Genomic DNA, 27,342 nt, shown 5'->3' with positions numbered 1-27,342 from the left:
GCGCGTGGGGCGGGGCGAGGGCGGGGCGAGGGCGGGGCGGCCGCTGCTGTCCCCTCACGGAGCCGCGCGCTGTCCCCGCGCTCCGTTCCGTGAGTGCTCCTCCGGTGCCCGGAGACCCGCGGAGGTCAAGGATCGCGCCTTGGCCGCCGCCGCGGGCAGGACATCGGTGGCCGCCGTCGCTGGCGGCAGAACCCGAGCGGCGCGGTGCGCGTTGCTTGGCCGGCCCGGGCGCGGCGGCCCCGCCGGCGGCGGCGGGAAGGTGAGCCGGTGTTGGCGCCGAGGTCTGTCGGTCGGTCACGGGGCGGGAGCGGCGGGGCGGCCGCTCTGCGGGGAGAGGCCGCGGCCGCCGCCCGGCCGGTGCTGGCCTCGTCTCTGCCCGCGGGCTCGGGAGGGCGGGCGGGATCCGGGCCCGGTGCCCAGGCCGCGGCGCGGTGCGGCGCAAGCCGGGCCGGGGCGGAAGCCGAGGCGTCGCAGCTGCCGGGCCGTGCTTCGTGCTGGCGCTGCACCGGCGGGCTGCTAAAGCCTTGCCGAGGGACAAAGACCGGGCTAAAGTAGAATATGTTCAGATTCCGCGTTTTCTTCTTGTACTCGGGTGAAGCAATGAGGAGACAGGGTTTCTTGATTGGGAACTTGCCTCCGATCTTGTGAAGTGCAGGACAGAGCAAAATGTGAATTTCTTCAGTTTAGCTTTAGACATAACTTAATTAGGTGTGAGAATAACAGTAGTGGATTTTACCGTGGGTAAAGGAAGGTAAGTGACATACAGAGGATATATGTGGGGTGCCTGACTTCATTCTTAAAAGCTCAGAGGAGTTGAATGCATGTGACATCATTTTTGGAATTGTTCTGTGGCATAAAAAAAACCCAACACCAATAATAAAATATCTTTAATTTTACAAGTAAGGAAAATAGCCTCTGTCCAGGGCATTGAGCAGAGTTTTCCTGAAGACTTATTTAAGAAAACCCTATTGAATTGCAGTCTTCCATGTTAAACTTTTTGGTCTTTGCAAATGTCTTTGTAATCCTAAAACAGGTATATTGAGGATGACATGGAAGAAGCATGTGATATGGTTGCTGCAGGACGTCATACCTGAAAAGTCTTGTCATCTGTGTCAGCTGAGATTGTAATTTTTATCTGTGTGGCAGCAGGGTCTGCCTGTTGTGAATTTGTGATTTTCATGCAGAGGATAATACTTTTTAGTTGTATAGGTGCCATCTTTTAGAAACCTTCATAGGTTGTTCTTGCTGGTATTATTCATAACACCTAAACTTATTTACAGTGGGAGGGATAAAGAGAAACTGATTTTCTTTTCTATTTTCAGTTTTATTTGAAGTCTTTTACTTGGGTTTTCTTATTTGTGTGGGGATTTCACACCATGGGAAGAGAGGAAAGCATAGGGTGGAAGTCAATAAGTAAATTAGAGCTCCGAGGAAGTGTAATTCCTGATGGTTTTTTTCATTCTTTTTTCCAATTACTTGGATTTCTAGCTAATTTCAGTTATAGAAGTTAAATAGTTTCACAAGCATCCCATATGTAATCTTTTATAACCTTTTCTCTTTTTCATTGAAGGTGAAGATCAACTACAGTAACTACAGTAAGATAGCTCTGAATACTAGTTTTCTTGTTAATTAACTTTCAGCCCATTAATTGCCTTACTATATGTGAATTCTTCAAGTTTATCAGTATGGCTCTGACTGTAATGCTGCTGAATGGTGCTTCCTTCCGTGGTGGATGCTGCAGGCACAAAGTTTTGCTCTCCTTACTTGGACCTTTCCTCAGCAATTCAAAATTGTACAGCAGCTACAGGAGGCCAGGGGCAGAGCCTGAGAAAAATCTGTCTTGGCAGAATGCTGATTTCAGCTTTAAGAAGGGCATTGATCACCTAAAGACTCAGCTAAGCTTGCTGAAGAAGGAAACCCAAGATTATTTACTAGGACCTGGAGGCCATCCATTAAGTCAGCATTTGTTGGAACAAACAAAGGTGTTGTGGCAGTTTCGGAGCCAAGAAGATTTAAATGAATGGGTTATTTCCTCTGATGTAGAGATTGGAGGGAAAAGTAAAGTTTACCTCAAATTGGGTAGGAATAACCAGGCTGCTCTGCTGTATGGAACCCTCAATACAGAAGTACCTCGTGATGGGGAGACAAAATACAGTGGATATTGCAGTATGAGATCCAGACCGGCAGTGGTAAGTACAGCTCCGTGTTTGCACAGCTTCTGTTACTGAATCTGAGGGTGTTTGTGGAATGCCAGTGACAGCAAGTGGCCTGCTCTTTACTGCTGATCACTTTCAGGAGTATTAGACTTTCTCTCAGAGATGTAATTGCTGCTGTATCCTTTGACCTGCGAGGAACTGACATTTTTTCTTGGATTTTGTTTTCCTTTCTTAGAAAAGGAATAATTCATGTTTGATCTTTTACTTATGTACAATAGACCACCCTGTTTGCAGCATCCTTACAAATGAAGGATCTGGAATGAATCTTTATATCCAAAATTGGTATGATTAAAATAGACATCTTTCTAAGTTTGAAGTTAATTGAATGTGTCATAAGTAAGAATTTTCTGGGCTTTGACTTGGTCTATTCATCAAACTTGGTTAGGGTGAATGAACTCATCTTCTCACAGGAACAGAAAACAATGCTTTGAAATGGACTTTTTAAAGGTCTGCCTCCTACTGTAAGCCAGAAAAAGCAAAACACAAACCTTTGATAGCTCAGAATTGAGCAAAATAGACCAGAAATGGATGTGCTTATTATGGATATGCCTTGTTTCATCCCTTATTTCTAAGCACCTTTAAAAGCAAAGGAACAATTTCACTCAGTGGATAAAATCTTTAACTATTTAATGTGTTCTGTTGTTTGTGTCTTGTCACAAGTACTCAGGTAAATAATTTCTGGGCCAGAATCTTGGGGAGCAGAGAATGAGAGTAACCAAAATCAATGGGTTAACGAGAGGCACATGAACACTGATTAAAATGGTGGCATTGGATCAGATGAGTGGAACAGCAAGTGGAGTGTTGCCTGAGTTAAACTGTCAGGACTGCTACTGACTTGTGCAAATGTGACTCAAACTTTCACCTCCTAATTCTGAAGAAGTGGAATGTATCAGTCCATCTTTAGTTAAGTAGAAAGGCTCAAAACTGTTAAAACCATAAAATCAAGTAGCTACACACCTTATATTAATATATTGATGATCTACTCGTTCTGTTACCTACAAGATGAGTTGGTAGAAGGATAGTTGATAGGTAATTGTAGTAGTGCTGTAAAATAAAGGGGAAATATCTGCATTTTTGGTGCTAATTTTGACTTCTTGGCAGTTCTGACCAATAACCCTGACCCCTGCCCCTCATTGCTCTGAGTGACCTCAGTGTAGTTCTCTGAAGACTCTTGGATATGCCATCATGCAAATGACAACATCAGGATTTTTCAGATCTTTGGAAAAAATGCAGTAAAGATTTAGACATGATTGCAATCTTATTATTTTACACAGTTAATGGAAAAAAAATGTTGGAAAACATTAAATGCTCCCAGTGTTTGTTAGTCTTCAACTGGGAAGTTCTCAAAGGGGATAATTATTTCACTGCTTCAATTCCTTGTCATCACTTCTCAATTATGTAGAACTGAGCACAGAATATTAAACTTAATGAATTACATAAGTACTGGTCCATCACCATGGCATTTGTGTACTTGCCTGGTAGGGAATTCAGTCTTTAGGAAGGGGAGGTCTGATTTCTGATACTTAGAAGATTGTGCCTTATAATGAGTGTGAGTCCTCAGAGTGGCAATATTGCAGTTTTTGGTCTCTAATGTACTGATGAAGGAAATTCAGTGAGCTCAGCAGCCAGGATGATGACAGTGTAGCTGTGTTCACTATGTTACAGTAAATACTATCTGACATAATAACAAGGGCAGTGATCAAAGCAACAATGCTTTGTTCCTCATAATGAAAGTGTCCCTTTATTACGGAGGAATAATTCTGTTTATTAATAATTTATAGGGATCTTTCAACAGGAAGAAGTATTATGACTGGTCAAACTTCAACAGTCTGTATTTACGTGTCCGTGGTGATGGCAGACCTTGGATGGTAAACATTTATACAGATCCTTACTTCTCTCACCAAAAGGATGACCTCTACAGCTACTTCATGTTCACCCGAGGAGGCCCATACTGGGAGGAAATAAAGGTTAACTAATGAATCTTTCAAACTAATGACACTCTTGGGGTCCTGGCCAAAACATGGGAAGGGGAATTCTTTCAGCATTCACAGTTTGTTTCAATTGCTGTCCACTCGACATTTTCTTTATACAAGACGTGCTTTTGGCTTGGGAGTTCCCAAAACTGGACTGGGGGAGGGCACACTGTGTCAATTGTGTTAAAGAATTGATCCACCATCTGTTCCCCTTAATGCCTACTGTTGGCTCTTACTGGAGTAATGGGATAGATACAGCAACTGAAACTTAGCAGGTGTTCCCATGAATATTCTCTGTGATAACCGTTTTATCTCTAATACAAATGGGTGTAGGCCGATGTAGGATTTGTTCCATGCAACAGGATTTGCTTAACTCCCAGCCTCTCTGGAGTCAGTCAGACTCAGGAGTTGGGGTTTGTCATTTGTGACCCTTGATTCTGTGACACAAAATAATGCTTTTAAGAAGTGTGAGTTGTGGCTCTTCTCTGATGCAACTTGGGGACCTTTTGTAATTGTCTGATGACAATGATAAGGAGGTTTGCACATCCTTACCAAACTGGTGTTGAGTGTTTCATGATACCATTGTCCAGTCATGTGGGAACAGCCTGTGTTTCACAGATGAGGAGCCAGGAGGATGAAAGTCAGTGTGTCATTGCTGGCTTGGATGTTTTCCTCTCACCAGCCACCAGCCAGCCCTACTTTCTTGCTCCCACTGCTTTCAAAGAAATTGTTACATTATTCTGAAGTGCTTTCCTAGAGGTACTGATGTCTGAGTACGAAGTTTGCACTGTGAAATCCACATCCTAGGTACAGACAAGCTGTCAGTATGTACACATGCTAGGCTTTGCAGTAATTTCTGGTTGATGTTTTCATGTTATTGGAAGGAGATATTCTGAGTGTAGACAGCCACTTTCTGTGCTGCAGTGTTTCATTGTGTCCCAACAGGGTAACACCCCTGTGTGATGGCTGCAGCCACCACACCACAGGGTGGGCCTGAAGCTGGCTGTGAGTAGCTAGTTGAAAGGGTTAACGTGGGTTGTTTCTTTGTGCCAGTTTTATAAACCCAACTAATGCTAGTACCAGATATAGCACAGTGTTACTTTGCTAACACATGCTTATTTTCTTTTCCCTAAGTTTCTATTTTATATACTGGTTACACTAAAGTCTGATTTTGTTTTGTTTATGTCAGATTCCATTCTCCAAATTCTTTCTCTCCAGTCGGGGAAGAGTCCAGGATAACCAGCATCCTGTCTGGTTAGACAAGGCAAGTTTTCTATAGGCTTTTTTTGAAATTTCAATTGAAAAAGCAGTATAAAGAACACACAATTGCTCTGTAAGAAATTCAGAGTTTCCTTCAAGATCATATTGGCCTGATATAGATAATTTACAAATTCTCTAATGTTTGTTATTTGGAATTGAAGGGCCTCATCTTGTTACAAGGTACTTGTTCTCATATGTGGTAAATGAAAACATAAAGTCATATTTGGGGTATTTAAAAATATCTACTAGGAGTTAAAGGGACAAATAGTACTTGATCTAAGCATCCTCCACTGAAGTTTTGTTGATGGTTATCTTATGTGTAGCATTTGACAGTAAAAGTTATGTACTTGCAGTGTAATTTTACAAACATATTTTAAAGAAACCCAAAAATCGGGGAAGCAGTGTGAAGGCAGTTTAAGAAATCTTAATAAAATGTCTTGGTCACACACACAATATTCAGAGTTGGAAGGGACCCACAGGGACCATCAAGTCCAGCTCTTAAATGAATGGCCCTCATGGTACTAATGTATGTTTTCCGAGGAACCTGGAAAGGCAGGAAGTAATTATTAAATAGGAATAAAAAAGGCAGGAAACAGTCAATGTGTCTAGGGCTTACAAAGGAATAGATTCTTTAGAGCAGAGAGTTTGGGTGACTCCCGTAGGTATCCGTAACAATGTGATTTGGAAGAAAGGAGCTTTAAAAACTGTCCGGGCTCCAAAAGCCAAGGGGCTGCTTATAGAGCTTGCTGCTGGGGAAGGGGATATAGCATTGAAAGCATTAGAATGATCCAGAAGAGTGTCAGTGCATTTATCTAGCGTTGTTCTGTTATTTATTTAGTATACATTTGCAGTATTTATTTAGACATTTACTCATCTGACACATCCTAGGCATTATTTTCCTGAACTTACAGCAGTCCTTAAAATCATGGGCACCACTCAGACCTGCACTTTCAGCAGGGCTTTGGGGCAGCTTGAGTTCATGCGGTGGCCTGCACTGGTGACTCAACTAAGCTGTTAACAGTTGGAAGTGTTTTGTAACACATGAGAGCTGAGAGAGTATTTGGGCAAGCCACAGGCTAATAGAAAGCATGCCTGAGCCACACAGATTTGTTCTTATATATAAGAACATTATTCTAAATGGAAAACAATGGTTAAGAACCTTGTCTTACTATTAAACTCAGTAATTAAGTCTCATGCCAACTTAAAATTAAGTTTTAAAATGTCTGATTTGGTGTTTTCACAGAGTACATGGTGTATCATAATCTAGACTGATCCCTTCCATCCTTAATTACATCTTTGTTTTTCCTATTCATGAAAGAATTTTGACTTTATGAAAATGTGTTTAGAAACCCAATTGTGGTGACAGTGGCTGTACACAAAACATGAAGGATAAAAGTAGCAGTGTTGCTTTAGGCTCAGGCCATTTTAAATCAAGGGTTTATTAACACAGCGGTAGAAACGCAAATGTGGAGTAATTTCCCTCTGGGGTGTGTATTGAAAATGGGATAGTGAAGTGTTCAAGCCTTGAGAAATGCTGCTGCATTTTGAACAAACACCAGCTTAAAGTAGATGGCTGTGAATGGTACGTAAAATGTAGAAGTGGGAGATATAACTGAGTTTGATTGTAATGTTATAAATGCTGTTCTACCTCTATGTGTCTTTTAATTAGATTAGAACCCTTGGATTCACCATTGGAGATAAAGTAGATGGTCCATTCCAGCTGGAGATTGATTTTATTGGTCTGCTAAAAGACAGAGCTCATAGAGAAGAGTTCGCCTATGAAACATATGACAAGAACACTCCAGTCTAAGTTGGGCTGGTGTCCTTTATAAATTCTTTAGATACTTGGTTTATTTTTATAAAATACTTCTTAACATGTGGCTTTTAACAACTTGAAGAGCCTGTGTAAACATTAAAGAGATATGTACATGAAGCGTGACAGCACTGGCATCTTTGAACTCTCAGAGACAGAATCCTGGAGAGACTGTACATACATGGACTGCAACATAGCCTTAGAGGAGCTGTGATGTTCCTACAAAGTAGTAACTCTTCCCTAGGTAAGTTTTGGCTTCTGTCCTGACCTTTACTGAAATAAAAGTATTTCATGAGTTTTTTGTTCTTTTTTGTACATCACTTTCATTTTCTGCATTATGTGGTTTGGTGACAGTTGTAAAACACTTTTAACAGTTTTATACTGAAAAGAGTATGAGATTTAATACCCTGAGGACTGGTGCTTAAGTGTGACTCAGCTACTGAAATTTACAAAGAGCAGCACCTAAAGTGGAAAAGGCAGAAGTATTTCAACCTTTCATTTCGGCTCCTCTGGATAGCTAAAAAAAGAAAAAGCTGCCACTGCCAAGGTGGAAATAACAGCTATGCAGCAGGCTTGACTTTTCCTTTAAAGCTGTTGAGCATAGTCCTACAATGTTGCAGAGCTAAGGTTGTTGTAAAGAAGTAATGCTCCAAAGAAGGGGTGGAAGGAAAAGCCCAGCTCTATCTGCTCCCTAAGGAGGCACAGCTTGGCTTACTTAGCACCATTACAGGGCAGAGCAGATCCCACTTTTGCTGTGTGCAGTTAGCCTAACTCAGCTGTGTTGTAAGAAATCACAGCCTCAACTGGTGGCACAGAAGCTCAACACCTCCCTTTTTCAGAGAACTCGTTTTCAGTAATTCAAGATAACCAGTCAGCACTTGCTTTGTAAAGTGTATGTTTCAGCTGTCAAATTTAAGTAATCAAAGCACTGACCTGCTCCACAGTGACCTTGTTTAAGTATACTTTAGAAATATTAAATGTACCTGTATTTTATATGGAAGAGACCACAATGAAGCAAGCTGAAACAGGATCTTGTACTATCAATTCAACAGCTTAAGTGCAGAAGGATGAGGGTTATTATTTCTAAAGATACCAGAGCAAACATCTTTCATGGAGTGGGAGGCAGGTGAGTTCGTGAGGAAAACTTGGCACAGGAAAACACAGTAGTAAATACAAGTGTGAACAAAAAGAGTGCTACAGTAAGGAAGCAGTTATACATAGTATACTAAATGATAAAGCCACTGATAAACAGGAGAGATACAAAATATTTATTTTCCCCATTCAGTTTATAAAAGAAAGAGCTTGTTCTTGACATTGCAACATATATTTGATAGGACACTAAATTCGGTGAAACATGTATTTGCTCAACAGCTGAGATTACGACTGCTAAATTACCTTTCTAGTTCTATCCCTAACAAATCCAGACTTTTCTATGTATTTTTTAATGTAAAAATAACAACTGCTTTTAAAACCAAAGTATTGAATGTGCCTCAACAGTACTCTAACCTCTTTTAAGCATCTTGGAGATGAAAAGCAAGAGAATTTTGTTAACATCTGCTATTTACCATAGAAAGGAACAAAATCTTAACTGCTCAATGCATCAAAGTTGGTAATTTGTAAATTCAGTTGTGACTTTTTTTTTTAAAGGTAGTTTACAATTACGTTATGCTGTAAGCTTTTCGTTTTCCAGAGAGCTTGCATGCTTTCTCCGCTCTTTGAAATTCCCTACTATGTCATAAGCATGCAATTAGAAATGCTGAATAATTACTGCAATTTAGAGAATTTAAGGATTGATCTGGAGAACAGGGCAAGCAGGTACTTCTAACTCTTGTCATTTTGAATATTGTGGAACATTTTGAAGCTTGGTGTCCAAAGCCTGCATTCTAGTACACAACAAGTGCATTCTGATGCGCAAGTCTATCCTAAGTTGCAAGGAGGCTTCTTGAGCATCTTTTTTTCCGCTTATATTTTCTTCTTGAACATATTTTAGTCAAGTAAATTAGTTAAATGAAAACATTATGAAGCAACAAGAGAATTCTAAGCCCCTGAAAGTTTGGAACTCTCATCTCAGTGGAGAAGTTGATCAAAGAAACATTATGCTCAGGGCACATTACAAGGTCTCCTTAATTGCTCTCTGGATTCCACTAGCTAATAGCACCCTGAACCATACACAGACAGCACAAGCCTTTACATGACAGGAACAGTATTTACAGTGATGTCTTAGTTAGGACTTCTTATTTGTCCTAACACACAGATAGGCCTCTACGTTTTCCAAGAGCATGAGCCTTTTTCTTTTTTCTGTCTTGCTCAAGTGTCTCACGCCTTTCTTCCCTGGAGGGGGGGGGGAAAAAAGAGACCATATCAAGTTATATTAAAGGTAGAGACACAAGCAACCAAAGGAATCTGAAGCTGACCACAACTTAACACCCATTTAATCAGTGTACTGCCCTTGCCATAGGCAGAGATAGCAGTACCATTATGGACTGAATTCAAACATTCAGGCAAATACTTCTGCTCAGGCATACAGGTCTAACACGCAAGGTAACAGCATGTCAATATTGACAGCTTCTTCCAAGATGAAGGTAAATCTCCAAATTGTGAAACTGATACCTTTCATGGAAAAAAAGTTTAACAAATTCAGAGCAGCCTTTCCTGTTGGCTTTCCTGAAATTCAGCAGTCATTGGAAGGAGAAATAGCTTCAATACAAAAAAAGTATTCTTTCCCAAATTACATTTAAATCCTAAAAAGAAGAATAAATCATCATATTATTTTAACACTATTCATAAAAAGACTAGTGGTATACTAACCTTGTCTGGAGATGTGGTTGTTTGTAATCTTTCTTACGTGAAGAGATATTGCTACCACCAGACTTACTGAGAACAGCATTTTCTTTAAATTCTCCCCATGGCTTTAGTCGTCCTACAATTTAGGGGCAAAAAGAGAGACTAGTTCAGTAATTCTTACCATGAATTTATCCTAGCTAGTCTGTTACTTGCTGATGGTCTTTAAGATGAAATGCTTCTTCAAGCTGTATTATCAGATTCACCAGCCCATTCCCTACAAGTAGTTCTTCTGTAAGTAGTAACAGGTACTTAGAAGTAACACTCAGCATGCCAAGTTCAGCTTCTCACATGAGATTAAAAAAATCCACTGCACCGTGTAAGAAATACTTCATATTTCCTGTACATACATCTATTTAATGGAATACAAGGATATTTATTCTTGTATTTATGGGCTGTTGGTCATAAAATCTTAATCTTCAGTGGGAGGTTCTTAAAGTATATACTGTGAAGAAATTTAAAGCATACTATGTGGGAACCCAGAGAGAAAGGAAAAGGGGCAGGAAAGGAGACTGCAAACTTCACTATTGCTGTTTGTATCAATGTGCCCCTGTAGGAACAGGGGGGTGTAAGGGGTGTGAGCAGCGCAGACTGCACAGGCTCACCGTACCTTTATGTGGCTGATACCGAAGTGGCCGAGAGAGACTTGCTTTGAGGTCAAATGTCTTCTTTCCACTTGTGGGTTCTGCAGGTTGAGCACCAAACTTGAAGGGGGTAAGAACTACAAAAGGCATCAGGATACCATAATTAGAGTTGCAAGAGCATCAATGTACACAGAAAGTTGGAAAGTGCCTGTGAAGACCACACTACAATTATCAAGACCAAAGAGCCATTAAATGCCCCTGCTGACACCTCTAAAGATAGAATTGCACAAACAAAGCTCACTTGAAATGGGGAGCTTCCAGGTCTGGAGAGGGCAAAAGTTGTAGAGTACTGGCCCTTTAGCTATGATTATACTATGGAAGAGCACATACAGCTTCATGTGTTTTTCTAGTCCTTCAAGCCAAGTTGTGTTTCTCTATGATTTTTGGAACCAAGTGGTTTTTCACATTAAACAAAGCAGCATTCTTTTGGAACAGGCCAGCTTCAGATTAGCATGGAACTTTGCTTGCCCCTTAAAAACATCACTATTATACAGCAAACCAGGCAGCTCTGGGTTCTTGACCTGTGCAAATATCCCTGTGATGCTAAGGGTGTCAATGGCTGGATAGCAGAGCTGTGCTGCTGCAGAGATCATTAGTAATCAGAAGACTTCTGATTTTTCTTAATTTTAGTTCCTGAGTTGATCAGGGTGCTGAGGCTGATAACAGGTTGTACTAAAGCACAGCTAGAAGCCTGATGCGTGCTTAACCCCACAAGGAGAGTGAGACCTCTGAGAAAATATCAGGAATTCCTCTCACTGCAGACAGGGTGTCCCTGTATCTGCTATATGAATCTTTTGCCTTGTAGTCCCTAAAGGGCTAGAAGATTTTCTGCCCTCTTTTCTGTAGGTAGCTAGGTACCATATGTTTAAGACATGGCACCTAAATACTTTATTCAAACCACTGGAAAACAAAGAAACTACTGCAGTTCTGAAGAACCAGTCATAAATTAGAGATTTAAATTAAAACCTGGGTCTACATGACATTTGTTGTTAAAAACTTATAATTTAGTAAGACAAAAGTCTTGATCTGAAAGAGCCAAATATTCACCATCCACTTTACCCTTTGATGCAGTCAGATCATTATTTCTTGCATTTCCCTTACTGTTCTTCTGACTTATACATTTGCAGCTCTTTTGAGTGTCAGGTGTGCAGATCTCCTCCATGTATGGAGACATTCTAGATGGAGTCTTGGTAAGAGAGCGTTTGTGCTCATTATCTTTTGTGGCTTCTGAGAACCTGAAAGTTATTAGAAACATGAAGACAAATTTAGTCACCTACAAGGAACGTAAGCCATCTGCCAAAATACAGAAGGTTCTGCATTCTACTTTTATTAATTACAGGTAGAAAGATCTACTGTGTGAAAGATGTTCACAGCTTATGCAAAAACTGCACTAAAATACGTTGCTGGTATAACATTAAGTTCTGAGCCAGCATCAACAGCAGTAAGTAATATGACAAACTACAAAGAGCAGACTTCTTTTTTATTTTGGAAAGCAAATATATTTGGATGCAATAAGCAAGTAGATTTATTCACCAACAGATATGATTTACTTTAGATCTGGATTCTGGAGTCTGCATATTTCGTTAGTTTTAAAATTCAGATTAAGAAAAACTGAAAGCCAATTAACTATCAGAATGCTAGACCTCGAAGAGCTACAAGAGGAAGAAGCTGGAAATTTTTAAATACCCAAGTTACCTGCATTCCAAGACACACGCACATTCTGTATGTATGTGTGTATATGCACATTTTTTAGGAATACCTGTGAGTACATGCATAAAATTCAAAATCTTGAATGAAGTAACATCCACATCAAAAAGGTACTAAGAATAAGCTATAAGCTTGCAAGATTCAGAAAGACAGGGAGTAAATGTTGAGGAAAACTATGTTTTTATGGGCAAGCAAGTTTATGATGAAGTACAACTTGCAAGATCCATCACGGTGCAAATTTGGACCAGTGGGATGGAAGCAAATTCTAAAAGTAATGTTTTGGTTTACATATTGCTAGGAATCAATAAGGGGTGCAGTGGAGACATCCAAGCTCATCCAAGAGGACACTAGAGGCAGTGTATTTTTTTCATTTGTTATCTATTGAAATCAAAAAGAGGACTTTTAAAGTAAAAACAAAGCCACTAAGTTTGTAAACTTGATTTTGACCTTTGAACAGCAAAAGACCTGCATTCCAAAGTGACATCATTATATATTATCAGATACCAATATGAGAAGTTGCATTATCTGACTTAAGAACAACAATCCCACACACACTTTATTCAGGAACAAAAAAAAGCCCCAGCAGCCATGGTCTTGGCATGCAAAAGTTGAAAAGTGAAGGTCATCAGAGAAAGTAACACAACCAAGACCTGCAAACAACCGTAAATTGTTAACAAAGGGAGAATGTCTAATCAGAACTTCAGTCCCCGTGGAAACTTTAGTAAACTGATTAAAGTCAAAATTGGTATGATAGTTAGAAGTCAACAAAGAAATAGTAGAAATAAGGGCTTTCACTACAAAGAAGTCCAAGCAAAAGGACATTTATCAATAGGATACCATAAGGACTGCCCTTTCAATTCCTTCTTTTAAAAGGTTTCTTGATCAAGACTTTAGGGAAATTATTAATAAGCTAATAAAATGTACTGATAACAGAAGTTCAGGAAGTATTAACACTAATAGAGAATTAGATTACTGTGGAGGAATGATGACATACACATGGTATTCTAAAAGGAAATAAGATGAGGTATAATAGCATTGAGTACGAGTTCATTCATTTAGCAATTCCTCATGACTTTCTGGTGTCAGCTTGGTTCCCATCTGCTAGGAACAATCTGCTTATAGTAGTCAATCACAAGAGGACCCCTGCTGTGACCTGAAGGGGAGGGGAAGTATAGGACAAAAGGAAGAAAGTACCTAAAAACCCCAAATGATGAGTCCATTGCAAGACTTACCTGGAATACTGAATAGAGTTCTGGTTAAAAAATTTTAAAGATAAATTAATTCAGATAAACAGAAACTATTAGGTTGCCTGGCAAAATGGAAAACCTAACACAGTAAGGGAAGAAAAATAATTGGCTTGAGCAGTTTAGCAAAATGAAAGCCAGGATTTGAGATTCCTCTAACAGACATAAAAATGAAGAAAGAAGATAGAACAGTAAGGCTTAAACCAGCTACAAAGCCAGGCTGGAAGTTAGTAATCAGAATTAGTCTTGCATAGTTCATGTTTGGAAGAGAAATAATGTAGTAAAATCTCTGTCAGTGTTGATTATTTCACGTGTATCATATCAAATGGCTTGCTGGTAGCTTTGGTTTGTTCTTTTTACCTGACATTCATTTTGGATGTTGAAAGTACAGAAGGATTAAATGAAGATCTCTGGGATAAAATACTCCGATTAGCAGCATTCAGAGAACTGCGTGGTGAGCGCCGGAGGTTACTAGGAGTGCAGGTGTTGGAGAATCTGCCTCTTTCTGGATTTGGGCTGAATAAAAATCTTTTGCCACTGGCTTGTTTCTAGGGAAAAGCAAATTCTGAGTTACCAGACTCTGCTGAAAAATTATCTACAAAGCAGGCAAGAGGAAAGGAAAACACACAGTGCATCAGAAGCATATGGCCTCTTCAAGTTTTCTCCCTTCTATTTCTCCTCTTTAAAAGCTTATTTTAAATGTAAATTGCTTTTTTTATTATTATTAAACTGACTTGACAACACATACCTTAGAATGTAGAGTGTCTTTTTCTGATACTCTTAAGAGAATTGATTTCCCGACCATTGGCACCTGCCAATAGTAATTTGTCTGAAGTATACAATGATGCAATATATGTCATTAAAAAAATAAATGTAGTCTTCAGGAGTTTGAGTCATTGTGACTGTTTGATATGGACCTGGCAGTGCTAGAGTAACCAACCTGAATGATTCTAAGGCCATTGACGCATTCATTCATACATTCATTGATACTTTACTGTCACTGTTCTAGGCTCTACTGCACTTTGTGAGAGGCCCTGTTAGCAGCTTGCACCCACGTGAGGGTGAAATACAAGAACTGAGAACATATACTGCATGTATTTTAAAGGAGAGTCATATGCAGCCATTGGATGATAGTTCAGGCACAGAAGAGAAACTTAATATTTCATTCCTGCTCTCTGAAAAATAACCTATCCCTTGCTTAAGTTCTACAGCAATTCAACCGCTGTAAACAAAAATTCCAGGAGATCTTTCACAAAAGTAATTGTGACAATTATTTTTACTCAAAACCAACAAGTTAGTTGTTGGTTTCTACAGCTGTACACTGTTAACATGTAAAAACTTGTATAGTTACATAAGTTATATACAAATAACTATATAACTAGTTGTGTAGGACTACAGTTAAATTACATTGGTTATAACATTCCACTGCATGTTCACATGACCAGCTACTCACTGATCTAAAGAGACCTGATAAGACTTTTACAGACAGGCCCTGGAAATAAATGAATATGCCAACAATGGGTATCCTCCTGTGTTATCTCTTACCTTAACTGTGCTGCAATTTTCATTCAGTTTTTTTTTCCTCTCGATGTAGTCAGCAATAGATTCCATTTTCTTGAACTGAGCCTCGTGCAACTTTTTAAAGTCTAAGAAGTTCCAAAAATAAGATTCACAGATCTGATATGGTCCTAAGGAAGTTTAATACTTCATAGGAGAATGTTGTGACACCTATTGTTATGTCCTCAAAGAAAACACTGCATCCCTCTAATTAAAGGCTGTAGACACAGCTGACCAAACAGGACCAAAAGAATCTATTTCACCAGCTACATGGCCAGCTACCTGGTAATCTGGAGGATTATAGAACCATGGTTTGGGTTAGAAGGGATCTTTAAAGATCATCTAACCCAACCCCCAAATTCTGCAGTTAAAGAAAACAATAAATACTTCTGCATTTGAGATTATTTAATGCATTTTAAGAAGTGATGAACATGAGCTAATGTATAGTAGTACAGCACAACCATAGTATTTATAAAGTGAAAACTAAACAAGCAGGAGTAACAGTAATGTGTTCCTGTTCTTTGAAAAATCACTAATTGCAAGTATTGTATCCAAAAGTCACCAAAATGTTCAATAAACCAGTTTTTTAACATACATGCCAGTCATTTACTACTATGAATTTACAAGCTGGAATATGTACCTTGAAATGTAACCTTTGGGAAATATTTTTGCTTGCTTGCTTTTTAAAGAGAGAATATTCTCTTCTTTGAACAGGAGTAGAAATTTGAGTTGTGAAGAACTAAGTCAAGTCTCCCTTTACACAGAGAAAACACATCTATTTCTAAAGATGGTAGGTTATCTTACTTGGTGTAGTAGCTGTTGTTCCTGTTCTTGCAGACCTAGATGCACGGCCTACACGTAGAGGAATCTTCCCTCCTGCAGGATGAGCATCACCTGGTACAGTAAGATTAGACAAAAGCATTAGAACTCCTGGAAGATGATTTAAAGTAATCACAGTGGTTTTAAATAGTGTTCCAATATTTGTTTCAAAACACATTTTATCTCCTCAAGGGTTTAGGTTTTGAGAAATAAAACCAGCTGGAATAGATATGTTCTAAGTCTCTCAAAAGTGTTGTAATTGGTTTGTCAATAATAACATATCTTGTAAAACCTCAAGCCCAGCATGAACCCTAAAGTCATATTAGGCTAGTATCTTATGATAGATAGTAAAATATTTTTCAGGAAAAGTTAACAAGAGAACTGTGCTTGTGGTAAGCAAAGCAGACTTTAAATTCACAGGCCTTGATCTGTGTTTTTTAAATGTTGATAACAAAGAAGAAATACCTTTTGACCAACTTTTCTGCCACTGCCTTATTTACACAGAGAGTCCAAGTTGTTTTTGTCACCTCTGCTCTCAGGTACAGTAACAAGCTCATGTTTACATTTTAATGATTAATATTCTTAAGAAAAAAATCAGGTAAAGACTTGATATCAAGTTCATTCACATATCAAAACCAAACATTTGCTTTTCTGTTCATTCACATCCCCTCAGAAGTAAACTTAGATGACCTTAATATATTGAAAGAAATCCTTATTGGAATACTTATTGGAAACAAGTAAGGGCGTGCAGTTAAAACTAATGGTTGAAAAATCAACTTGTCAATATTTAATGCAGACACTTGTTACTACAGCTATAGGAAGAGATGAGCACTGTTCAAACTGTCAGGATGAGTGCTGCCTCAACCCAAGCATCCCCCACATACTCTCTTGCTTTTCTTTTTAAAAAAACAACCTTCATAGAAAATCACAGATTTTTGAGTTAGTTCAAAATTATTGGTGGTCTCCCATAAGATTGTCCTTGTAAATTCTATGGAACAACAAGAATATCCATAATAAAACTTACAGACTACAAACACTGAGCCTAACAGAGCAAATGCAGGTGTGCATTTTACTTGACAGACCCACAATACCAAGAATTAATCAGATTGGGTAGGCAAAGTCATCTCTTCATGTCAGCTGCATACACAAAGTAGTGGGGGATAAATTAATTCATATTTTCAGTGGCATCATGTTTGAAGGACTAAAAACACCACCAGATGAAAAAGTGATCCACTGGAATATATTCAGACACTCTTAGGTAGTTCAAACAAATTATAAAGGATTCTGTCTCTGTTATTTTCTGCTAATTTTACTCCTGGAAAGAAAAAGATAAAACTGTTAACCTGTAGAAAAAGATAAATGAAGCATGAGGAAGCAAGTCATCCCTTTCTTGCCACTTCTTAAAAATCCAACTAACACCTCAAGAGTATTCCAAAAGGCACTGATCCTTTTGGAAGTGTAAAACTCAAATATACCCAGATCTCTGAGAACTCCTTCACTGAAAACAAGAGTTCTGAAGTCAAAGTTCTGAAGTTGGCAAAATTCCTACACTGCAGAATTTGTGGATTTGTGTTACAATATGTTAAACAAGTAACACAAACTCAAAGCAGACTGATTTTCTTCTGGTATCCCCAAAACAAGGTAGTGATCAACAGACGTGCCACAAAAATCCTTGAAGACGCAATAAAATGTCCCTTTTGGTTATTTGAAGTAGCACAAATTGAAGTTACTTTTTCCCAATTTTCTACTTACGTTGTTCTGCCCTGCTTTTAGTAGAAGACTTCTCTACTTGTTTTTTCTGTCCAGTACCCATCCCTGGATTCTCAATAGCCCTCTCTTCAGCTATTTGCTTCTTGTTTTGTAATACATTCTGTCCCTTTTTGTGCTCACCCTGAGGCACTTCATTTTCTTCCATTTCAGAATGCACCTGCAATTTAAACATACTTTGTTTAACCAGTTTGTTCCAAGTGGCTATAAAGAAAGGCTGTTGTTCTGAGAACAGTGAGTCAGTGCAACAGATTGCCCAGAGAGGTGCATAGCCTTCATCCTCAAGGGTTTTCAGTATCAGGTCGGATAAAGCCTAAAGCACTGTGGTCTAACCTCATAGCTGAGTCTGCTTTCATTGGGAGATTGAGCAAGAGATTTTCTGAAGTCCAAACTGAATTAACTTCTGAAATACTTACCCTGTTACTTCACAAACTTTGATATATTATAAAGCTTTTAACTGCACAGCTCTAACATTTTAGTATAAAATTGCCTATATTCATAAAAGTTAATTATTTGCAAGTAAAAATAAATTCACTGAGGATGTTACTTTTTACTGTTGCATCTTTGTATACTGTACATCTCTAACACTAACAGACTAACATTCTTCATTTTCTCATTTCCCTCCTCTACCTGAGTAAGTCTTTCAAACAGTTCTTAGCTTACCTACATCTTGTAACTCTAGAAAGAAAAGTTCTGCCTCCACCTCACCTTGAAACTTTCTCTCCCTCAGTGATACAACCCTCACAATAGAAAAAATATGATGTTTAGGCAATCGTGTGACTTCTAATGATTTTTTCTGTATCAAAAAAGCGAGAACAGCCTTATTTTAGATAAATTCTGAAACTAGCCTAAGATTCAGAATACTACAGTGAACTAGAGAAAGCAGTCTTACATTCAGATAGTGTTTGGAATTGTATATTTCTTAGAGGAATTTATTTTCTTGAAGCAATGACTAGCATGTAATGTCTGTTTATTATGGGATAGCACATAGTTAAGATAGACAAAAGTCAGTGCTACAAAGTACAAAGACAAGTACCAGAATGTTTGCATATGAATTTCTATACATGTGTATACACACCCAAAGACACACATATAAACATATACCATCTATAAGTGGTGATAGAAAAGAAATCAAGTTGTGCTTAAATTATGCTCAGAGGAAGGGAGGACAGTCAGCACACAAAAGCATGCAATGCAAATTACCTCTTTCTCATCAGAAAGCACTGGCTTTTCTTCACTGGTATTCATTTCCTCATGGGAGTTCCTCTTTTTTCTGGTTATTTTCTTTTCTTTACCACGTCTTTTTGTAATAAAAGACCCTGAATCAGACATCATTTCCTCCTGATTGCTCAGTTCATCCGATTTAATGGAAGCAGATGCACTCTTTACAGGATCCTGTAGCAGAAAAATACTATAATCAGAAGATACCTGACACAAACATAAGTTAAGTACTCCAGGGACAGTTTCAATTTCATTATTAAAGAAGTATTTCATACAGAGGAAAAACAGTAGCATGCCATTTAGCAGTGTAGTAATCAAGAAACAGGCACTATCTAGATTCCCCTAAGCATCAAAGCTCATTGTTTGGAGACTTTAAATACAATTCCTATTATTGTTTTATCATATTTCATTTTAATAAGATTATAAAGGCTTAATACTTTATATTTGAAATCTAACTTGCATGATGCCATGACCCTCCCACATTTGTGGAATACTCTTCACCAATAAAAACAGGGCTCCTTTCATGCTTGTAAAAATTTTTTAAAAGCTGACAAGGTTTACACCAGTTCCTCAAACCTTTAAAGAAGATTTTTAGGAGATGTACTTCAAGGAAGATGTATTTTAGAAAAAGCAGATAACAAATTACTTTTTATCAAAAACTTCAAAAACTTTACCACACTCAGCAAAATAATTCAGCTTACAGAAAACACTTTTTTAAAGTTAAGAAAACAATACACAAGAGACAAATAAAGGAAGTAGCACAACTGTATTGCTTTCATTATAGTGCTAGTGTAAGTAAATTGTAGTAGATGCAAAATGCTTTCCAATTAGCATCTAGTCCCCTTCATCTAAGCATGCAAAATAATAAAATATTTTTATATTTGATACTGAATAGTGTCTGGAGCCACACAGGCAAGAATTAATATTTGTTCAGTGGAAATTTAATGTTAGTGTTCACAGAGAAGAGTTTTGTACTGATGCTGAAAAATACATTGTTAATTTTGGCAGCTGAAAGGAAATCAGCTTTCAGTCGTAGAGGAGGCCAATGCAAAGCTAACATTAGCATATCTATGTCTATCAGTACATGAGTGCTTTAAACTAAGGGCACTAAGAAGAAAAAGGTATTTCTATTACAGTTCCCATCATGGTCAAAAACACCCTTCGGCACGTGCCCTGCCCAATTGGTTACAAATTAAGGATTATACTTCCTAAAAGCAATGACTGATTTATTATCTATTACCATATTTTCACTTTCTTCTTTTGTCCCTTCAAAGTGTTGCTTCAATGATTCCAACAATTTGTCTGCCTGAAGAGAAATCAAAACACCACATGAACCAAACAGTCCATTAAGTCATTGAAGAACTCTGTAAGCCCAATCAGCCTCCTATAAACTGATCCAACAAACAAGCAGAACATTTCCTGAATCCAACAGAATAAGACATGCCTAGGACGTCATTCAAGTCAGTCAATTAAATAAAGTGCTGAAGGCCACAGATTAATATGTAGCATATTCTCCACAGAGGCACAAAGGCAAATTTCCCTGACTGGGTTTCGTCTGATCTGTCTATTTTTCAGAAGGTTAATCGTTCAATGAATGAGACAAACTGTTCTAAGCCCCACAGTGCAGCTGAACTTGAATTAAAATTGCATCAGATTTCTGCAATTCCTTCTGTCTTGCACATGCTACATGCAAAGCATTCTTTTCATCCCTCGCATACATCAGCAGTAATAGTAATAAAATAACAATGAAAACACGCCATTGAAAATTCAAGCTATGAAAGACTCTTAAACACTTAATTGAAAAGGGCAGCATAAAATCAATCAAATACCCCGCAACTAACATTCCCATAACAATTCTTAGTCCTGTGAGGACAGGGAGTTGCCTTGTCCACCCAAGGTGTGGATCTTTTTTTAAGGCTTTATGACTTCTCCCGTTGCTGGCAGCGCCTGCCAGGAGAGGCCGGGCCGTGTCACGCGTGCACCTGCGGCTCCAGGCAGGACATTGGGGCGCCCTTAAACCTCTCGCCCTTAACCTCGACTGCCAAACGCGCCCTCTCCTCCCTTAAGGTACCCTGCTGTCACTGTTCCTCCCACTCCGAGTCGTAAAAAAACCCAAAACAAATCAAACAAAACAACCACAACTACCCACGATGGAGGCAAACAGCGCTGGAACACCAGCGGGGGGGAACAGCCGGGCCGGGAGGCGAGCGGGCAGCCTCCCCGGGAGCACCGGAGCCCTGCACTCCTCCTCCTCGAGTGCTTGCCCGCCTCCCAGACGTCAGCACAGCCTCCCGGGGCACCCCAGCGCGGAGCCACCGTCGCACCGCGCGGCCGGTGCCGCTGCCAGCGCCGCTCCAGACCCGGGAGGGGGCACCGCCCGCGGGGACGCGTTCCCTCGGCTCACGGCCGGGCACGGAGGCACCCCAGAACCCGGAGCTTCCCGGGCACCGCTCCTTCCCAGCCGCCCCCGCCTCACCCGAAGGTTTGCCCTCAGCCCGGCGGCCTTGGCGATGCGCTGGAGCTCGACGTATTTCAGCGCCTCCAGGGGCTGCAGCGAAGCGAGCGCCATGACAGCAGCGGCGGCAGCACCGACCGGCCCTGCCCGCCGCGCGCCAACCGACACCGCCCGCGCCGCCCCCGCCGTTCGAACGGGCCCGCCGCGCCAGCCCATTGGCTGGGCCGGGGAAAGGGGCGGGGCCCGGGGGCGGGGCTCGGGAGCCGCCAATGGCGGCGCAGCCCGCCGCGCGTGCTTATTTTCAACCGCGAAAGGCGTTCCCGGCAGGGGAAGGCGCGCGCGGTGCGGGCCGCTGCCCAATAGCCTCGGGCGGCGAGGATTGACGCGGCCGCTGACCAAAGGCAACGCAGGTACGCGGGCCGCCCTCCAATCGCGGGGCTCGGAGGGCGGGCCCCGCGCTCGAACGCCCGGCGGGAGGAAATGGCGGTGCGGCGGCAGCTGCGACAGCTGTTCCAGGAGCCGCAGGTCGCCGGGTCCATTGTGGTGGAGCGGGCGCCCGCCCCCGCCTCTACCGCCTGGATCCCGCCGCCGCCTCTGTCGCCGCCGCCGCCGTCGTCTTCCTTGCCGCCGGCACCGGCGTCGCCGCCGCGGCGGCAGGGTCCACTGCCGGAGGAGTGCGCCGTGTTCCACTGCCGCGGCTGCTGGACGGTGCTGGGGGACTCGCTGCAGCTGTGCGGGCAAGAGCCGCCGGGGCTCAGCGTCCTCATCTGCTTCAGTCAGTGCCTCGTCGGGTCGGCGGGTGCCGAGGTCGCTCCGCTGCCCCGTTCGGGGCGGGCGGCGGCGGCCGGGCTGGGGTTGGTCCGGGGGCTCTTGGCTGCAGCGCGTCTCTCTCTCTTTCTCCTCAGAAGTCACCAGCGATGTGACCTGGGAGGATTCTCTGTTGGTCGGCCTCGAGGGAGCCCTCCTGGGATGGTGCGTAGCTCCCGTAGTTCCTGCTCTTGGCATCGGCCTGCCGTGAGAGTGGCCGCCGCGGTAAATCGTGCGGGCAAAGCCGGGCTGCGGCAAGACCGGGAGCTCCTCCGGCTTGTGCGCGGGGGGTTCTGAGGGGCTTGGCAAACTCCCCAGTGACTTCTGTCCCTGTTTCACACTTGAATATGTGAAATATTTTGTAGGGATGTAGTTTTCATTTTAAACCAAAAGTTGTGCTGCTCTAACCTCTATAGGTGGAGAGAACATTCGAGCAATGCAGTAGAAGGCAGCTTAACTTATATAAGGTCCCTTTCTTCCCCCCTAAAAGGTCTCTTACGTAAAATATCTCTGAGGTTTTTTTGGCTTGGTGGGGTTTTTTTGGTTTGGTTTGGTTTCGGGGAGGGGGTAGGGGTGGCTTTTGGTTAGCTGGTTTTTCTTAATACTGAAAATGAAGAACTTGAACTGCCCATTCATGAACCTACAGTTAGCAAGGTTTGGTAACTCAGTCTAATGGGAAGAACGTGAAATGTCATCTGGGGGCTTACGGAATCAGTAGCTTGTTTAAAGGTTGTTTTACAGACTATAAGGACTATGTGGGAACTTCTTCAATACAAAACTTGCTCTTTTTTTGACTTTTTTTCCCTGCCCCTCTCTCTGCATGGGGCAATAATGTGTTTTAATAGACAGAATTTTCAGCTGGCACGTGCATTATCAGTTAAATCATCTTTGAGTAGTATGGTCTAAACCACTCTGTGATAATAAGATGTGCATTTTCTTCCTTAATAGCAATGTCACTTATTCAAGAGATTACTTCTTTCACAACATGGCAAATTTCTTATGGTCATGTTGTTTTTGTAGGTATTATTTTTTTGAGGTGGAGGCATTATTATGCCTTGGACTTTGCCCTGATAGAACTGAAGATTTTACGCCCTCTGACAAACATGCAGCATCTATGATTTCAAAGACTTCTGTTTAAGAACATTTTTCCCTTTCTCCTTTTAGTGCTTATTATTTATTAACCTGTCGGTCATGTGGCTTGACCTTGGGCTTCATTCTTTATTCTTCTGGCAGTGACCTGGCATATCTCCGAGGCTTGTTCTGTTTCTTCAAGGACAGCATCATCTGGTGAGTGACTACACTGTATTCTTATGGGCAGTGACTTCACAGGTAGTTTTAAGTTACTGTACAACTAGCCTACAGCTAACAAAAGTGGTTTGACTTTTGTCTGAGCACATTGGTGTGGGATTTTAATATCCTTGATGTCTAATTGTGTTGATGTGAATCCCTTTGATTGCCTTGCACCTCTTAAGTGTCCTTGTGCAATGTAAGAGTTTAATTTTAGTTGTGTGTAATACTGAAATCTCCTTCAGTTCCAGATTCATGTAGCTAATGTAAGGTATCAAAGTGGTTCCATGATAGGTTGAGGACTTGACTATAGAAGCTGTAAATTACTTATAGTTGGTGATGAGAGGATCTTGATTCCAAAGTAAAACGATTGTTACGTTTTGAATATTTTCATAATTATTACTTTTGGCAACAACCTTGAATCTGCTTTAAAATCATCTTAAATCATCTGTCTAAATAATGTAACTGGGTTTTTAACTGTTTTTCTTCTCTTTTTTTTTTCCCTGTCCCCTTTTGTTTTCCAGTTACCTCTTAAAAAGCCAAATGATTATAGAAGCTTCTAAAGTGAATTTTCCAGCTGTGACCTTAAAAGAACAAATGGAGAAAGTAAGATATCCACATTAATGGAAAATACTTTTAAAATGCTGATAATTTTGGACATTAATTCAAAAACATTGATACAAATGTGGGGGTTTTAAGTGCATAAGATTGAGAAAATGCTGCCCTTATATGACAATAACTGACTCAATGCATGAGACATGGAACACTTTCTAAGCCTCCTAAACTGCAGTACATACCCAGTTCTAGCTGAATTTTGGCCCGTTTGTTATCCTTTTATCTCTATACCTTACAAAGAAAAAAAACCCCAAGAATCATTTGTACAGACTTGGCCTAAGTATTACAACTTGTGTTGTCACTGTTGAAGAATTTAAAAAATAGAAATTTTTTTTTTGAAAGGGATTTTTAGGGAGTTATATTTTTATGTCTGTGTAAGCTCAAAACAGCATGGCAGTATTTGTAGTTTCAGAGACAACTCTAGGACCTCCCTCCTGTTTTGGTGCTCAAATTGGATGTTCTTATCTGAACCTGAGTAGTTGTTAACGTTAGTTAACTGCCTGTCCCTTAGCTCAAATAAAGTTATTGTGTGTAGGAGACAGCCAGCGTACCCAGTATTTATGTATTTAATTGTTCCTTACTTTTTGGGGGTTTGACTTTAGATTTTAGTTTCTCTTTTAATGGGCCTTTGACATTTCTTAAGTTTTGTCCTCTCCCAAGTCATCTTCCAGTTTCTGTAAGATCAGTGTTTTTACAGGTCAGGTGAGGCTAAGATGCAAAAATCTTATCCAGGTAAAACTTCTGAAGTCGAGACATGATTTAGTAAAAATACAAGATTGAAGTAAAAATATGATAGCACTTCATTGCAAACACAGATTATGTGATTGTAGAGAGTTTCCTTCTTGACTAGAACAAGCTCAAGCATCTGGCCTTTGCTTTTTGAGACATAATGCCCACACGTATTCCTAAGCTAATGATGAAACAGTTTGTCCACATATTATCAAAGATCTCTGGCTGTGTGAAAACTTGTAATGAGTTAACTGGGAAAGATCAGATTCATCACAGTAAAACAGCTGCAACTCCATCTCCTTAAATGTTATCTCCATTATGTCCCTGGAAGGGCTGATACTGGCACACATTCATCCATCTCCAGTTCGTAGTGCAGCCCTCTGATCTGGGTGCTCGTTTTGTCTATACTAAACATGCAGTATAGAGATCAAGCCCTCTGTATTTTCCCATCTTGAAAGTGAGCTGCTCTTTAGCCACTTAAAGTGGGGTGTGGGTCATTCAAAGATCCAGTGTTAGGACTTTTTTTGCTAATTTTAATACTCTAATTTCTCTTTTTTTCTAGGTGAAAAGTAAGCTTGTGGAGTTCAATGGTCGCATAGAATTAGTGATGAAGAAGCTGGAGAAACTGGAACAAAATAATTATGTAACAGAATGGCAAAACTCTTCACCAGATCCAGATGACCTACAGGCAGGATATGCAAGAGTTAATGCCAACTAATACCCATTTTCAAGAACTGCTGGAGTTGTTTCTGCATCTCTGCTGAGTTTGCTCATTATGATGAAATAATGCACCAGAATGGGTTTGAGTGTTGATCTGTCACTTTAGCTGTGTGTGCAAAGAACTGATGATGAAGTGCATCCCTTCAGGGGAACATGTGAAAATCTGACGTACTGAAGTTACGCTTGAAGACTCAATAGCTCACCCATGCAGCACGTCGCTCTCTGAGGCTGTGTAACTGTGACATTGGTTTTTCTAATGACTTCAGGGGGAAAAACAGCCTTTGAAATACTACAGTCAGATTTCTGGAGCTACAGAAAACAAACTTAACAAGGTGATGATATTCAAGAACCACTATTACAAATTGAACATTCTTAGAGACACTTAAGTTCGTGTCCTACCTTTTAACACAGATACAGCGTTAATGGCAGCCTTGGTTTTAATGGCAGCTAGTTTTTGCTTAAGTGGCTCATTAGCTACATCTCATATGTGAGCCACTGCTAAAGGGACTCCTGAGTAGTTTTTAGATTTGCCTCTGTGTGTTGCCTGCAAAAGCAGCAGACAAGCATGTCACAGATGGTGCAGCGTTCTTAGTGCATGAGTCTGGATGGCACCATGTGGTTCCTGTGCAAGCAGGAACACAAGGTTTTGGATTTCAGTTAAAGGGCAACCCATGTGGCTGCCAAGTCTGCTGAAGTGCAGCCCCATGGACAGGACTGAGTCAACTTCTGCCAGCTAAGGCTGTGAGAAACTGCCTTGAACAGATTTGAGCATTTCTTTCTGGGACTTGAACTGTGAAACCAAGGAACAGTCTTCTGCACAATTGTGGAAGCACTGCTTTCTTGAAGTTAGGATTTGTCTGTTGCCTTCAATTGGCCAACTGTTTCATAAAAAACACCTAACGGTACTCATGGTTCATTGGCATTTCTCACTGTTGCAAATTGGTTCTGCTTATTTCCAAACATTTAGAAAATAATTTTACAGTAAAGAAAGCACCACTTACCCTTTGTTACTGGGTCAGTAACAAATTCCAACAAACAATTCTTGTTTGTTGGAAGGTAAAGGGCCACTTTCCTCTCCCTTTTGCTGCCTAAAGGGCTAATGTTTTTTCCCTAGAGGGATAATGAACTTTATGGAAAGTTTAGTAGTTGTCTCTTGCAGTCTAGAGAGGATTTTATTTACTTGATCAGATTAATTCCAGTAATGCAAATTGCCTTCTACTTCCATATATATGACCAGCAGGTTGCATACCTCATTGCTGCTGCTGCCAGTTTTCCCTGTTTGTCTTATTTATAAAATAACTCATAATGGGCTTGGAGGAGAGGGGACAAAACTCACTGTAAGGCACCTTAGAGGTTTGAGTTTGGCAGCTGGTACTCAGGCTACTACTGTTACTCGCTGTGCTGCTTTTTGTTTGGGAGTTCCATATGGGCTCAGTTCATCGTGGTAAGCAAAACCATGGAGTATCAGCAGTCATTGTGCATGGAGAGGAGGGACTCTCACAAATTCTAATACCACCTCTGTAGTACTTCCTGAGTGACAGTGCTTGTGTTGTTGCATGAGTCTAAGAATACGTGACTGATATGGGACTACTGGCTTTTGCCCTTTCATTCCAGTTCCTGCATTGAGACTGTTTCTTGCTATAGACTTTATGTCTATACTATGAATA

At 40.6% G+C, this 27,342-nt stretch overlaps 3 protein-coding genes across 5 annotated transcripts; 2 read left to right on the top strand and 1 right to left on the bottom strand.

Moving 5' to 3' along the window:
• Positions 1-38: 38 nt before the first annotated feature.
• Positions 39-14,443, top strand: NDUFAF1 (NADH:ubiquinone oxidoreductase complex assembly factor 1). Of its 2 annotated transcripts, XR_014226549.1 has the most exons (6): positions 39-259; positions 1,571-2,189; positions 3,998-4,183; positions 5,379-5,453; positions 7,119-7,506; positions 14,251-14,443. XR_014226549.1 is itself a non-coding variant. In XM_082284533.1 (5 exons), exons 2-5 carry the CDS (start codon positions 1,686-1,688, stop codon positions 7,257-7,259), a joined length of 906 nt encoding a protein of 301 aa, XP_082140659.1. In that variant the 5' UTR covers positions 39-259; positions 1,571-1,685; the 3' UTR covers positions 7,260-7,577. The 2 variants fall into 2 exon arrangements, 1 of the variants encoding a protein (XP_082140659.1); XM_082284533.1 differs by lacking the exon at positions 14,251-14,443 and having other exon boundaries at positions 7,119-7,577.
• NUSAP1 (nucleolar and spindle associated protein 1) lies at positions 9,506-21,631 on the bottom strand (the record flags this gene model as incomplete). Its single annotated transcript, XM_082284532.1, has 12 exons — positions 9,506-9,593; positions 10,071-10,182; positions 10,714-10,824; positions 11,795-11,982; positions 14,059-14,246; positions 14,447-14,509; positions 15,244-15,344; positions 16,060-16,149; positions 17,827-18,001; positions 19,045-19,236; positions 20,303-20,368; positions 21,539-21,631. 12 exons carry the CDS (start codon positions 21,629-21,631, stop codon positions 9,506-9,508), a joined length of 1,467 nt encoding a protein of 488 aa, XP_082140658.1.
• Positions 21,632-21,997: 366 nt separating this feature from the next.
• Positions 21,998-27,137, top strand: OIP5 (Opa interacting protein 5; the record flags this gene model as incomplete). Of its 2 annotated transcripts, none has more annotated exons than XM_082282906.1 (5): positions 21,998-22,292; positions 22,423-22,489; positions 23,558-23,611; positions 24,136-24,217; positions 25,518-27,137. In XM_082282906.1, the coding sequence occupies 5 exons, from the start codon at positions 21,998-22,000 to the stop codon at positions 25,671-25,673; spliced, it is 654 nt and encodes a 217-aa protein (XP_082139032.1). In that variant the 3' UTR covers positions 25,674-27,137. The 2 variants fall into 2 exon arrangements, with proteins under 2 accessions (XP_082139032.1, XP_082139031.1); XM_082282905.1 differs by having other exon boundaries at positions 23,489-23,611.
• Between the last annotated feature and the right edge of the window lie 205 nt (positions 27,138-27,342).

This window comes from Coloeus monedula, assembly GCF_965178545.1.
Source record: "Coloeus monedula genome assembly, chromosome: 6".
In the NCBI taxonomy this organism is placed as follows: Eukaryota; Metazoa; Chordata; class Aves; order Passeriformes; family Corvidae; genus Coloeus; species Coloeus monedula.
The sequence above is the reverse complement of the archived record's forward strand: the minus strand, read 5'-3'. Positions and strand labels throughout refer to the sequence as shown.

Coding starts and splice junctions, on each gene's coding strand:
- NDUFAF1 (XM_082284533.1), top strand. CDS start 1,686: ATGGCTCTGACTGTAATGCTGCTGAATGGTGCTTCCTTCCGTGGTGGA. Junction 2,190..3,997: donor TGAGATCCAGACCGGCAGTG/GTAAGTACAGCT, acceptor AATAATTTATAG/GGATCTTTCAACAGGAAGAA. Junction 4,184..5,378: donor CATACTGGGAGGAAATAAAG/GTTAACTAATGA, acceptor TGTTTATGTCAG/ATTCCATTCTCCAAATTCTT.